Consider the following 15,000-nt stretch of genomic DNA (forward strand, 5'->3'; position numbering starts at 1 on the left):
CACCTTCTCATTCAGATGTGTCCAAACTTTTGGTCTGTACTGTAGATATGAATTCAACTGAAAAAACTTGTGAAAAAATATCTTTCAGGTGGTCAAATAGCAAATAGTGGAGCTCTGCAGCCACCTACTGGTAAATGTTATTTGTAGTTGTTTTTTTTTAACTTTTAAAACTGTATTTTCCAAAAGATGGGCAAAAATCTTACACTAAACCATGTGAAATTATCCATGTTATCCCCATGAATTAAAGTTAGAAATGTGAGTCTTTTATGAAGTGAATTTTACATAAAAAAGCAGTTTTTGTATAAAAACCCATTTAAAAAATATTAATTTATTAATTTATATATATTTAAAAAATATCACTAACCCACTGAAAACTGCACAAATGTAGAGTAATAAACAGAAAAATATACAGTACAGACCAAAAGTTTAAACACACCTTCTCATTCAACTGAAACTGTATGTTAAAATGTAATTTGTCCCTGTGATTTCAAAGCTGAATTTTTAGCATCATTACTTAACAAATATCAAATATGCATTAAAAAAAATGGTAAAGACTTTCTGAGTGCACTAGTAAAAATCTGCATTAAAGGGTTCAAATTACCTAAATCTATGAAAACTTTCACTACACAATTCAGCTTTGAAATCACAGGAATAAATTACATTTCAAAATATATTCAAAAGGTAAACAGTTGTTTTAAATAATAAAAATATTTAAGAATTTTACACTTTTTTTCCCCCTGTACTTTAGATCAAATAAATGCAGGCTTGGTGAGCAGAATAGAATTCTTTAAAAACAAATATTTTGACTGTTCTCTTTGAAATTATGTTAAAATGTAATTTATTCCTGTGGCTTCAAAGCTGATTTTTTTAGCATCATAACTTAAATAACAAATATGCATCACAAAATGGCAAATAATGCAAAAAACAAAACAAAACAGACATTTCATATGCAATTCAAATACAGAAATCTTACATTTAGGCCTAAAGACTTTTTGAGTGCACAAGTAAAAATGCTCCTAATGTTTCTTTTATTAAAAAATATATGACTCTATATAGCTTATTAAATTTTTGGTTGCAGTTCCTGTTACATTAACATTAAAACAGCAGAAAGGATGTCAAATCTGCATTGAGAGGGTTCAAATGACCTAAATCTATGACAACTTTCACTACAAGTCGAAATCTCTTTAGAGTCCAACTTATTACTTTAAGCATCAAGGTGTTTGCATGCTACTAGCATTTATAAAGTCATTTTTTTGCTCTGCAAATGGGCCTAAACAGAACATTAATTTGATATGATTTTTATTTAAATGCATTTTTGACTAAATATGACATAATTTCTAACATTGCATGTCTTTGAATGCATGCAAAGCACAGTTGCGAGTGTTAAAAGCGTGTGTTTGTAAGGCAGGTGGGCATGACATCATTGCTTTATTCCTATGGGTGCAAAAACATACCCCACAATGCATCATGTCTCAGAGACTCAGAGACTCAGAGATGCCTGATAACTACGGCATGGGTTTAATATCAACTCAAACTGTAAAAGCCACTGAAGAAGAGTTTCGTATCCGGACTGAATGCAGATGACACTGCAAGAACAGCCGTATATTTACTACAATGACACACATTATCAGTCGTCGCCAGCACAATGACAACACATGGGAAATAACCCACGAGACCCGCCCTCTTTTCTGCCTTTATGCGTCTCAGCCAATCCGCTTCGCCGACACATGTCCACTCTCAGCCAATCAGCGTCGCCGTTACACCCGCATCCTCCCCAACAGACCCAAAGAAGCTTAAACAGAGTTAAGATGGCGGCATGTGGATGAGGAGGTTGTATATTTCAGCTCTTCGGTTGCGTTCGGCGAAGAAAACACACATTATCAAACCTAACCCGTAAAGAAAGGAGAAAAGCCCACCCCACAAAATCATTTAACGTACCCGGGACCGAGCCCATGACGTCCATTCACTTCGTGGTTCACCCGTTACCCGGGACCGAAGACCAGCTTAATGACAGGTATTTATGAGAAAGAAGCGGTTTGCGATTGGGGATTTATCCCTGGATGAGGTGGAAGGTCATTCAGAGATTATTAATTGAATATTTGGAGTGTTTTATGCCTGCTGGAGGCGCTCAAGGTTGGACATTTGGGGCTAAAAATAACGAGGCCCGGCTGACTGAAGACACAATGCGGGTTGGGGGATGGGGAGGTGAAAAGAGAGGGAACTGCGATAAATTTACGCCTTTACACATCAAATAAAGAGTTTGATTTTAAACGTACGATTGATTTATTATATTCAACTTGTGTTTTTTATCATACGCCGAATGAACGCGATGAGAATTGCTGAATAAAAATTCTCTCAGGTTAGCCGGTTAGCCTTTAGCAGCACTGCGCGAGCTCATCCGTTTAATTAATTTATCCTCGTAAAGTTGGTGGAAATAACATTGCAACTGGCGTGAAATGCGTTTTGACGTTTGTCCTGTTGGTTTGTGGTACAGATGGGGTTGAACAATTAGTTTGAACAGTTGTCTGTAAACGCGTAACGTTAACGTCAGACACGATGTTTAGATAATTGCAGTGTTTTGAGTTTAACGTCATTCTTTCGTGGATCTTGAGCAGCCTTGAGAGTTTATTTATTTTTAACGTGACATGTAAGTTAGTAATTAGGGCTGTCAAACTATTAATCGCACACATATGCATGTGTATAGATAAGAAAAAAATTATATTTGTGTAAAATATTTATTTGTAATATAAATCTGTATATACACATATTTTATGTAAATACATGTACACTACCAGTCAAAAGTTTTTGAACAAGTAAGAAGTAGTCTCTTTTGCTCACCAAGCCTTTAATTTAATCCAAAGTACAGCAGTACATTTTTCAATATTTTTGCTATTTAAAATAGCTGTTTTCTATTTGAATATTTTAAAGTGTCATTTATTCCTTTTATTTCAAAGTGGAATTTTTTGGGTCATTACTCCAGTCACATGATTTTTCAGAAATCATTCTAATATTCTAATTAGTATTATGCTGAAAACAGTTGAGTAGATTTTTTTTTTTCCGGTTTCCTTGATGAATAGAAAGTTCAGAAGAACAGCGTTTATCTGAAATGGAAATCATTTGTAACATTATGAATGTCTTTATCATCACTTTTGATCAATTTAAAGCATCCTTGCTAGATAAAAGTATTATTTTCTATCACGACCCCCCCCCTTACAAAAGCTTTTTTATTTCAATTAAATGCTGATCTTTTGCAAAGAATCCTGAAAAATGTACTTGTTTTAAATATTGATAATAATAATCATATTAGATAAATAAAGCATATTAGTAAAGCACAATAATAAAGCATATTAGAATGATTTCTGAAGGATCATGTGACACTGAAGACTGGAGTAATGATGCTGAAAATTCAGCTTTGATCACAGAAATAAATTGCATTTTAAAATGTATTCAAATAGAAAACATGATTTTTAAATGGTAAAAATATTTCAGAATTTTACTGCTTTTGCTGTACTTTGGGTCAAATAAATGCAGGCCTAGTGAGCATAAGTTAAATCTTTAAAAACTTTACAAAATCTTACTGTTCAAAAACTTTTGACTGGTGGTGTATGTGTGTATTTATAAATGTTTATAATAAACACACCGTACACATGCATATAATATAAACACAAACTTTTATTTTTGATGCGATTAATCATTTGACAGCCCTAGTTAAAATCCAATTCAAAATCTATAACTTTAGTTACAACCATCAGTGATGTTACATTTTTGAAATGTTATAAACAAAAATAGTTACAAACTAAATTTAACGTTAGTCAGCAACTAGTCAGAATGACTAGAGATAGTTAATGATGGAGGTGGTTGTTATGTCTGATGACAGCTGCATGAGGAATCCATGGCCAGTAACATTGAGAGCATCCTTGGACAAAATGGGCGGCTCTTTGCCTTCCCCCAGTGTTTATAGATGTTTTACAGCTGTTTGTTGGGGTTTCCAAAGATACCATTTTAGTATATCAAAATCTCTTAAAATGCTTATTTTGTTATCAGTTTTGTGGAAGATATGGCCTAATTGCTACGAAAGCAACTTCATATCAGGCTAACCATCAATGAACGCAAACAAAGAAAGGGTGACAGACAATTCATCCCTAATCATTAATCAAAGTTATAAATGTTTTTTTTTTTTTTTGCATTTTGACACTAGAATAAAGCCATGTTTGTTATAAACATTATAAATAAATGTGCACCGTATATGCATTACAAGTACTTTATATTTCAAAGAGTTACATATTTATTTTCATCTTTGTTTTTGGCTGTGTCTAACAACTTAATGGATTATAATGCTGACCTTGTGTTTGGTGTGTAAATAGCCCCAATGCTAATGCAAGGAAAAATAGGTTTGCTTTATATGTAAACGGTTTATATATAAAATAAATTGCATACAAGTGTTTACATACAAATATATATAAAAAAATACACGTATGTATTTATATATACATAGTAAATATACACACACACATAGTATGCAAACTTTTATTTTTAAATCAATAAATTGTGACTAATCGTTTTGCAGCTCTATTTTTAAGTTAAATGCATTAATCTAGTGCATTTTGAGATCAAAATTAAGAGCTCCAATCCTTTTCAGTGACCAAATTGAGCAGAGTAAATAATTTTTGCATTGACTCAAACCTCTTTTTTTTTGGTTGTGAATGTGATAGTGTGTCAGTCCACATTCACACTGATGTTTTTAGGAAGCCAAACAATTTGAATATACAAATTGTACTTTATTATTATTACTACTGTAATACAACTCTGATGTAATATAAATAAATTAATAAAACAAATAATATATACAGTCTAACCAAAAACTATTCAGACACCAGATGTAATTTTTTTTATATTTTTGTACTAATGGGTGCAAGACACTATAGTTCGGAGGATCGTAAAATAAAGTAAACAGTGACGCATTATACCCAAGTAAAAAACTACCAGTAAAATTAATAAAAAATTAAGACCAAAAGTAATCAGACCCTTTGACTTGACCATGTTTTGTTTAAATGTTTTTTCTTTAATTGCTAATGCGACCTTTAGCATTTCTTGGTAATTGGTCAACAAAGTATTAATAGTTGTGTAAATAGTCATACTAACAGTTTTCTGAATTTTTGGTTGATTGTAATCCATTACATACCTTTTTATCAAAGTTATCTGACATTATCGAGAAGAATTTGTTCTGACTCTTGAGTTCTTGTCATATTTTATTACCAACTATAGCGAATAAACTGATAATCCAAGAAATGTTGAAGACGTCTGAATAAATTTTGGTTTAACTATATAAGTATGTAAGTAAATATAGTCGTAAGTGTTTTAATTATTTTTTTATATAAATGTATACTTGAACTAGTCATGAATTGTTCCCATTTCAAGTATATTAAATATTTTTATTGTTAAATAAAAATATTTTTATCTTAATTTGTTAAAACAGGTTTTTTTTTTTTTAAAGTGTCGACAAAAATGTTGGAAATTCTGTGAATTTCTAGCAGCTGCACCATTGTTACTAAATGCATGTTGAACTTGAAGAGACTACATCATTTTAATGCAGACTTTTGTTTAGATGCATGCACAAAGCCATTGCACTTTTGGTTTCAGTTCAATTGATGGATGCTTTGCCTGCTTAAAAAAAATCTTATGCTAGATCTTTTATATGATTATAATAGAAGTGTAAAAATATTTTTGGTTCTGAAACTGCCAGTACAGATAAGACTGTGGTTGACTGTGAGGGTGAGTGACTGTCAGAAGTATTTGAGTATACAATTGTGTCATGCTATTTTTTTTTTTTTTGGGTGCCGTTCGGTAGTAAATGGTGGCATTTAGCCAATTGACAGTATAGATGATAAAGAATCATAGGCTATTTATATAATTAGTGCATGGAAACGTTACATTATAAAGTGTTTCAGGTGACCAGTTCCAACAAAAGAAAAGACTAAATGCAATTTTGAGCCATTTTGTTTGTACGCCTAGTGCCCTACATATTATCTGTCATCCCCAGGCCGGATGTATACTTGCAGTAGTCATTAACGTTTTAGCGTGCACATGGAGACCTCCATCCTTCAATGTCCGCTGATGTGTCCTGCAATAATGAGCCGTGACTTGAAGGCTTTTCTGCTGTGCTGCGCTGACAGGAAACGAGGGACCTTTCTGCACACGTGTCCCCTTCATGCTAGATTCAGCACGATCTCCGTAGCTAAGACTGCCGCTGTGCAGGGACATTCATGGTGCACACTGCAGTATGATGTCGCTGATCTCGGGCTTTTTAGTCTGTGTCAGGAAATACATGCATTGATAAGCATGGGTCAAAGATGAAAAAGGGGTTAAGCATAAGAACAAGTGTAATACTGCTTTAAATTGTTTTTTTTTTTTTTTGCAAAAAGAAGTTTTCTGTTTAATTTAATTGCAGTTTTGTTTTAAGCCAAAAAATAAATATACATTTTCCTATAATTTACAGAAAAAACACATTTCAGTCAGTGTTACAATCTTGTCAGGCATATTTACAGCAAAAATCCATTTCTGACATATTAAAAGATGAATTACTTTCACCCCAAATATTAATAAGCTGTAATTCTACATTTTTAAAATTTGCCAATTTGTCAGTAAGAATTGTTTGCTCACTTACAAAACACAATAAAATTGAATACGCTCCCTTATGCTTTTATATATTTTAATATGTACAGTCAGAAATAAGCATGTTGTTTGAAATTTATTTACATATAAATTGTGTTACACTAAATGACAATAACATTTTTTCAACCAAATTTTGACATTGTATTTTCCAAAAACCTAAAACCTTAATGTACTTTCTATGGACATAAAATCACTTTTGTAAATTTCTTTTGATGTGGACATCTTAACGTCTTTGACCCATATGCATGTTTTGTTGCTTTGCAATATTATGTTAAAATAACTGCTTTAAGACACATTTCCCTGCCAATATAATATGCTGTGCTATGCATTATGGTATTGAAGGAAAACACATTCATGTTGTTTTTGGTTTCTCTTTGAAATACTTTGAAGGTTTTTGCTGGAGCTGCTTTCAGGACTTTACTCTTTTCATACTGAATTGATCTACAGAGGTTGCTGTTCAGCGGCTCAGTATCGATTGAGAGAATCTGAAGACTTCAGCGATACGTTTAGCTGATTGTATGTAATAATTTGACAATGTAATTTGGAAAATGACTTTTTCTTTTGGTGTTTAGAAGTCGTCTCCATCGGTTCTCATTGTTCAGATTATGCGGTAGGCATGTTCCTGCACTAGGGTGCCAAGTATGCCAAGCAAAACATTGGCTCTGTTCCAAACCCTAGTGAGCTGCCTACTAAGAGAATGTCTTAACTAAAATAAAGCCTCAGAAGGGACAGCAACCCTGTCTTTTGAATCCTTATAAATGCTTTACACTCATAGACAGCATGCTAGATTTTGGTATGCAGCCATTTTGACGGTTTTACAGCTGGTTTATGACATACTTTTTGTCCAAGAAGGGCTTGAAAGACTAAAGTTGGCCAACATCTGAGAGAAATCTTTTTTCCTCAGCCAATTTGGACCCGTTTGCATGCTGCCATAAGCAATCTTTCTTCATATGTCACTGTCGGCTGTGCATCTGCATCTACTCATATGAAAGCTTCAGCACACCATGCTGCCTTCCAAGTGTGTTCATTGTCCCCAGTGCACTCATACCCATAGTTTCCTATTTGAAAATTGTATGCATTTAAGTGTCTGATTGTTTGGCCTAAAATCGTATTATCATACCCAGTCTTTACTATTAAGGGCTTTTGTTTTGCGGCATAGAATGATGAAATCATTTATAATGGAGAGAAGACTTCCAGCAGAGCCTTTGTTCATTTTTTTTTTTTTTCCTTTCATTATTTCAGCATGTACTACATTGTTTTTATTTTATTACCTGAGTTTTATGTTTGTATTGGTTGGGATTTCTACAGTTTTTCGTTATATGCTCTCTTTTAAAGGTCATTTAGCTATTTTAATAAATCATAAATCAATGTTAATCAGATTTTGCAAATAATAGCTACCTTAATTCATTTGCTGATGAATTGTAAGATCAGTATACTAATTGCAAACATTACAAATCTTTGCATGTGTATTACAAGTGTTTGATGACTCCAGGTATATTCAGATTTTTAAATTGCATTTTCCAAATGCATGATGCATATGTATATTAAACTAATATTTAAGCATGGCAGGAATCAGTGTAAAATGCCTAGAATAAAGTAAAGGGTAAAATGCCCCGCAAGGCCACTTAGCTTCCTCTGACCGCGAGGCATGATCTGTTCCTCAGTTTTCCTTCCGCCTCCCACAGTCAAACCGTAATAGTCATCCTCTCTCGCTTTTGTCCTGCCAAGGTTTTGGCCAGTTATGGTTTAGACATGTTGGCTGTTGCTCAAACCAATATAAATGATGGCGCTCTATATTCAGCTTTGGCTTTGATGATGTGAGGAGAACAGTGTTATTCTAGGCATTGTATAATCCTATTTTCTGTGGATGTTAAGTCTGTTTTATAAGCCCAGTGCATCATATACCTTTGTTTCTTACAGGCTTCGTGAAGTGTCGGAAAAGCTCAACAAATACAACTGTAACAGGTATGTTTTAACAAGCATTTACATTTTAAGCCAGTGGTTTTAGTTCTTTCTACTTCAATGAAGTCTTGCGTTTTGTGAAAACACTTGGCTAACATTTCTCTCTCTCCGCACGGCAGTCATCCACACCTTATTCCATTGGAGCAGGCCAAACTTAAGCAGTGTGTGGTTGGACCAAATCATGCTGGGTTTCTCCTTGAGGTAACATTTATTGCAGCACTGTTACTTTATATCATGCATTGCTTAGGCTTTTCATAGATGTTTTTCATGTGGGTCATTGTATTATAAATGAGATTAATATTACTCATCTTGTTGTTAACCACCAATATGTTATTTTTGTGCTCTTTTTCATTGCATTTACAAATATGCATTTGGCAGACCTTTTATTTAAAGTGACTTGCATTGAATTTAGTGTAATTTCCATTAACACTGGAGTTCACATTGACTGTTTCTTAAGTGTCAAAAGGACCCTTTTTGAAGTTTGTCAGGTCATTATGAACTGTTGTATAAAAAAGAGCAATGCACATTTCTTCACACATTCTGTTTTTGTGTTGCATTGAAGAAAAAAACAAATTGGACCAACATTAGGATAAATACACTACCAGTGAAACGTTTAACAGTTTTTAATGTTTTTGAAAGAAGTCTCTTCTGCTCACCAAGCCTGCATTTATTTGATCCAAAGTACAGCAAAAACAGTAACATTTTGAAATATTTTTACTGTTTAAAATAATGTTTTCTATTTAAATGTTTTGTTATCAAAGTTAAATTTTTGGCTTCTTTTCATCCAGTCACATGATCCTTCAGAAATCACTCTAATCAGGGTTTCCGCGGGGTCTTAAAAAGTCTTAAGTCTAAAATTTAAAAATCCAAATTTTAGGCCTTAAAAAGTCTTAAATTCGCTGTTCTAGGTCTTAAATAATTTTACACAGGTCTTATTTTTCCGATGTCCATGTAACGCTACCTCTAATGCTCATTTAAATTCTCTTTTTGTTGTTTCCGTGGTGTTGTAGTTCTTTATTTCACTATTCCAAATATAATTTGCTGTATTTAAACTACAAATGAGACCAGCATGCAATAGCCAATCAGCTTTCTGTTATTGCCGCGAGTCTCTCTCGGATTGTACCGCAGAAGTAAAATGGATTTAACTTTTTAGCTATGGGGAAGTGCAAGTTTAGCGATACTTAGCTTGAAAAAAACTGAATATAGGGCTTGGCTAAGGCCAGTTGCTAACAACTAGATTTTTTTCTCCCTCTGTGGAAGTTACTGCGTCTTCAGACAGAATCGCAGTAGCAGAATACAGGTCAAACTACCTTTTTCTGTATATAATGTTATCAATAATAATAAGAAATATAGGTCGAGCTAGCTGACCGCCAGCATTCGAGATACTTTTAAAATGTTTTTTTTTTACTTGCCCGACCGAACAAACCGCCTGATTAAAACTGAAGTGACAAAAACAACTAGTGAAGCATCCAAAGGCAAGAAAGATTCATATTTTAATACATTAAACGTAAACAGAAATTGATAATGGATAGTGTATTTCTGGTCTATTTGTGACATACTTTAAAACAAATGAATGTAACAGCACTCTAAAGAAACACACTGAGGTAAAAATTTAAAATGTATAGTTTATTTATAACATGATATAGTTCAGTAATATACCAAGTGAGCTTTTTGCTAAAAATTCTCACAATTACAAATGTTACATTAATTTTAGCTCAATAAAAAAGTAGTTAGTCAAGTAGTTACTTACATATTAGACAATATGCAACATTATCAGAAGCATTCTCCTAGCAACCTTCTGCTATGATTCAGTGTTTTGCTCGAAACAGTTGAAATAACTCGCTCATGAAGTGACTTACCGCCACCTGCTGGTAGTTTAGTGTGTTTAAAAGTAGTCCACACCCAACATTTCTAATGTATATATTTATAAATCAATAAATGTATTTAAAACATTAATCTCACTTTTAATTTTGCAGTGTAAATTATGTAATCTCACTGCTAACAGCCATTTAGAATTTATTGATAAATTCATAAAATAAATTTCAAGGGTAATGCATACATTTCAAAAGTAAAAAAAAAAAAGGCATTTATAAAGGTAAATCAAATATGCAGATTTACGATGTAAAAGCTATTTTTTTTTTTACATCAGATATTTCTAGTGGTACTTTTATGGGGATATTTTGTGTGGAATAGTATCTGCTGATATGAAAAGTTCACTGTATATCGTAGTAATAAATTTAATTTATGACAGCCATGAAATTGCGTTTACTTTTTACATTAAACACATTAAATATTACATATATGCATGTAATATAATATCTATTTCCATTACAGGTTTCGGTCTTAAATTTCATATAAGGTGGTATTAAAAAGGTCTTAAAAAGTCTTAAATTTCACTTGTTCATATCTGCAGAAACCCTGTCTAATATTCTGATTTGCTGCTCAAAAAAACATTTATTATTATGTTGAAACTGCTGAGCAGAATTTGTTTCTTTGATAAATAGAAAGTTCTGAAGAACAGCATTGATCTAAATAGAAATCTTTTGTAACATGTATTCATCATCACTTTTGATCAACTTAAAGCATCCTTACTAAATAAAAGTATTAATTTCTTTCATTTCTTTCCCAAAAAATAATACAAAAAATTATAGTGACTCCAAGCTTTTAAATGGTATAGTGTATAATGTTAAAGCTTTTTATTTTAGATAAATGCAGATTTTTGGATCTATTCATCAAAGAGTCCTGAAAAAATGTACTCGGCTGTTTTAAATATTGAGAATAATAATTAATAATAAATGTTTCTTGAACAGCAAATCAGCATATTAGAATGATTTCTGAAGGATCATGTAATATTGAAGACTGGAGTAATAATGCTAAAAAAAATAGTTTTGATCACAGGAATAAATTACATTTTAAAATATTTTAAAATAGAAAGCAGTCATTTTAAATTGTAAAAATATTACAGAATTTTGCTGTACTTTGGATATAAGAAACTTCTTTTAAAAAACATTGAACATCTTACTGTTCAAAAACTTTTGAATTGTAGTGTATATAATGCCTTTTTTGTCTGAGCATGGAGCAATGCATTAAATAATGATATCCTCTTGTTTCAGGATGGACGTATCTGCAGGATAAGCTTTGCCGTCCAGCCTGACCGACTGGAGCTCGGCAAACCCGATGGGAATGATGGGTGAGAAATTAATACAGCTGTTAACTGCATGGAAAATGCATGTTTGAGCTGGCATGCAAAATAATGCCCTTTCTCCTTATGATTGCTGTGGATTTATCTGTTAAGTTTGTCTTAATTCTGTTTTAAGTGCATTGACTTTTCACCGATAAAACCTACCTTATATGTTTAGATTAAAGGGCGTGTTGTTGGCTTTGGTGTGAAGACATGCTAACGTTTAGGGATGTTATGAATGCTATATATGATGCAGTAAATAACCTTATAGATGCATAGAGAAAATGCACTTTAGTGATGGAAGGGAGGGATTTTTCTGGAGTGGTTCAGATGGGAACAAGTCAGTTTGAATATACAGGCTTCAAAACATTTAATAAAGGTGTGGCCAGCTTTTGCTTTTCTGGTTTTATTAGCAGTGTTTTAATTTTGTAATGTAAAAAAAACATGCATACGCATTAGTCTGAAGAGCGTTTATTCCAAATAAACTGCAAAAATGACTCATTTTGACTACTTTGCTGTCCGCTGCACATTGCAGTGGTTCGTTTGCTTGAACTGAGCAGGTGGGCTAGTGCTTCTTTTCGTGTTTTTGGGATCGAAGCCATGTCACAACAGTGCGAATCCCCTTTTGTGAACCTCACCGTGTTTGTGTATGACTAAAGTATTTAGCGGGCATGATGGCACATGATTTAGGGGAAATCCTTAGCAGTTCCCTGCCAGCCTTTCCTACAGCTCTTGTCTGAGGAATGAGCTGCAGTCAGTTCTGATTCCCAAGGGTGTTGCCATGTTAGTCGCCCTCACGGTACGTAGGGCCTGGGCTCTCCAGGCTCTGTGATGGTCCCACATGTTGGGACTATAGGTTTGTAACTGATCTCCCATCTTTTGTTTCCAGTTCAAAGTTGAGCAGTGTCTCAGGGGCAGGAAGGAGCTCCAGGCCAGGCAGGACTAGTGATCCGCCCTGGTTCCTGTCTGGTTCTGACACACTGGGCAGACTGGCAGGCAACACCCTTGGGTAAGTTGTGGCAGGGCTATCAGAAATGCAGCCATCAGGTAACGTTGGAAGGCGCACGTGCAGTGCTGCCTTTGGTTATAAGAAACCTTTTTAAAAATGATTTTACTGTCTTGTTTGCATGCAATAAAATGCCCCCCCCCCCCAAGAATTTCCAGAAAATATTTGCACTTCAAACCCATTTCCAAATATATTTATTTTATTTGTAATTACTAATACGGAAAAACTCAACTTCAGTGTTTTTCTGAAGGGTGCTTAGAGCTGTGCAATATATTTAAAAAAATATATAAACTGAATCTCATCAAAAAGTTGAAAAATATCAATCTGTTGTTATTAGTATAAAATAATATTATAATATTTAATTTTCATATTTTAATTTTCACAAATACAACAGCAAAATTGATTTATGTAATGTAATTATAATCATTTTGTATAATTATTTTAACCATATATGTGTATATGTAAATCATAAAATATATAAAGCAATACACTCTCTCACTCTATATAAGTTAACTTAATTGCGTTTTTGTTTTTCTGAGCAAAATATAAGTATCATACATTTTCCCTAATTTACAGATGACTCGCACTATAATGTCTATAACACTATAACAGTCTTGTCAGGCATATTTACAACAAAAATCAATTTCTGACATATTAAAAGATTAATTACTTTCACCCCAAATACTAATTAGTTGTAATTCTACATTTTTCAAATTTGCCACTATCCTAGGTTTTGCCCATTTGTCAGTAAAATGTGTTTATTCCTTTAAAACACAATAAAATTGAATATGCTCCCTTATTATATATTTTAATATGTACAAGTCAGAATAAGCATGTTTTTTTACATAAATATTGTTACACATTGAATGATAATGTAACATTATTTCAACCAAATTTTGATATTTAATTCTCAAAACTTATTTGGAACCTTAAAAGTAGACACTTTACTTACATTTAATGTGCTTTCTATGGGTATAAAATCAATTTTGTACTTTTCTTTTGACATGGACATATGTACAGTATTACTGAAACATCTATATTCTAGTGTTTGAGTGACTATGCAAATTAATTGTTAAATTGTTTTAGACTGATTCAAAAAAATAAATGTGACCCCAGACCACAAAACCATAGAAAGTCATAAGGGTCAAGCTGAATAAATAAGTTTCCATTGATGTATGGTTTGTTAGGAGAGGACAATATTTGGTCGAGATACAAATATGTGACCCTGGAGCACAAAACCAGTCTTAAGTCGCTGGGGTATATTTGTAGCAATAGCCAAAAATACATTGTATGGGTCAAAATTATTGATTTTTCTTTTGTCAAAAATCATTAGGAAATTAAGTAAAGATCATGTTACATTAAGATTTTTTTGTAAAATTCCTACTGTAAACCTATCAAAATGTAATTTTTGATTAGTAATATGAATTAAGAACTTAATTTGAACAACTTTAAAGGCGATTTTCTCAGTATTTAGATCTTTTTTGCACCCTTAGATTCCAGATTTTCAAATAGATGTATCTCGGCCAAATATTGTCCTATCCTAACAAACTATACATCAATAGAAAGCTTATTTATGTATATCTCAGTTTTGTAAAATTTAACCTTATGACTGGTTTTGTGGTCCAGGGTCACATATATGAAAATCTGGAATCTGAGGATGCAAAAAAGATCTAAATACTGAGAAAATCGTCTTTAAAGTTGTTCAAATTAAGTTAGTAATGTAATATTTATTTTATATATATTTATAGTAATGCATATTTCTAATCAAAAATTAGTTTTGTATATTTACGGTAAGAAATGTACAAAATATCTTGGATCATGATCTTTCTTAACATCCTAATGATTTTTGGCATGAAAGAAAAATCAATAATTTTGACCCATGCAATGTATTTTTGGCTATTGCCGCAAATATGCTACTTAAGACTGGTTTTGTGGTCCAGAGTCACAAATGTAACACTTTTTTTATTATTATACAAGTTTAAATCAGAGACGCTATTAAAACATCCACCTTAATCTCTCATCCTCACAAGATGAGGAATGCAAAGTGAAGTGGTCTATTTGAGTTTAATATCAGATGCAGAGGGAGTCTTATTGGCTGTATACTGATTCTAATTGTCGTTGTGTCGGACAGGAGCCGCTGGAGTTCAGGAGTAAATGGTGGCAGCAGTGGAGGCGGAGG

The 15,000-nt window shown here is 32.9% G+C and overlaps 1 protein-coding gene across 6 annotated transcripts in view; it reads left to right on the top strand.

Moving 5' to 3' along the window:
* Positions 1-1,808: 1,808 nt before the first annotated feature.
* The window catches only part of ubr5 (ubiquitin protein ligase E3 component n-recognin 5), a 70,122-nt gene continuing 56,930 nt past the window's right edge, over positions 1,809-15,000 (top strand). For 5 of the 6 annotated variants that reach the window (XM_073846548.1, XM_073846551.1, XM_073846552.1 and 2 more), the window contains exons 1-6: positions 1,809-2,014; positions 8,593-8,637; positions 8,754-8,835; positions 11,748-11,824; positions 12,705-12,824; positions 14,953-15,000. The exon at positions 14,953-15,000 is cut by the window's right edge and continues 223 nt beyond it. In XM_073846548.1, the coding sequence (XP_073702649.1) occupies positions 1,953-2,014; positions 8,593-8,637; positions 8,754-8,835; positions 11,748-11,824; positions 12,705-12,824; positions 14,953-15,000 (434 nt within the window). In that variant the 5' untranslated portion in view covers positions 1,809-1,952. The remainder of the gene's footprint in view (positions 2,015-8,592; positions 8,638-8,753; positions 8,836-11,747; positions 11,825-12,704; positions 12,825-14,952) is intronic. The other variant, XM_073846554.1, reaches the window with a different exon arrangement.

The sequence above is a fragment of the Garra rufa genome, chromosome 9, assembly GCF_049309525.1.
Source record: "Garra rufa chromosome 9, GarRuf1.0, whole genome shotgun sequence".
NCBI classification, from domain to species: Eukaryota; Metazoa; Chordata; class Actinopteri; order Cypriniformes; family Cyprinidae; genus Garra; species Garra rufa.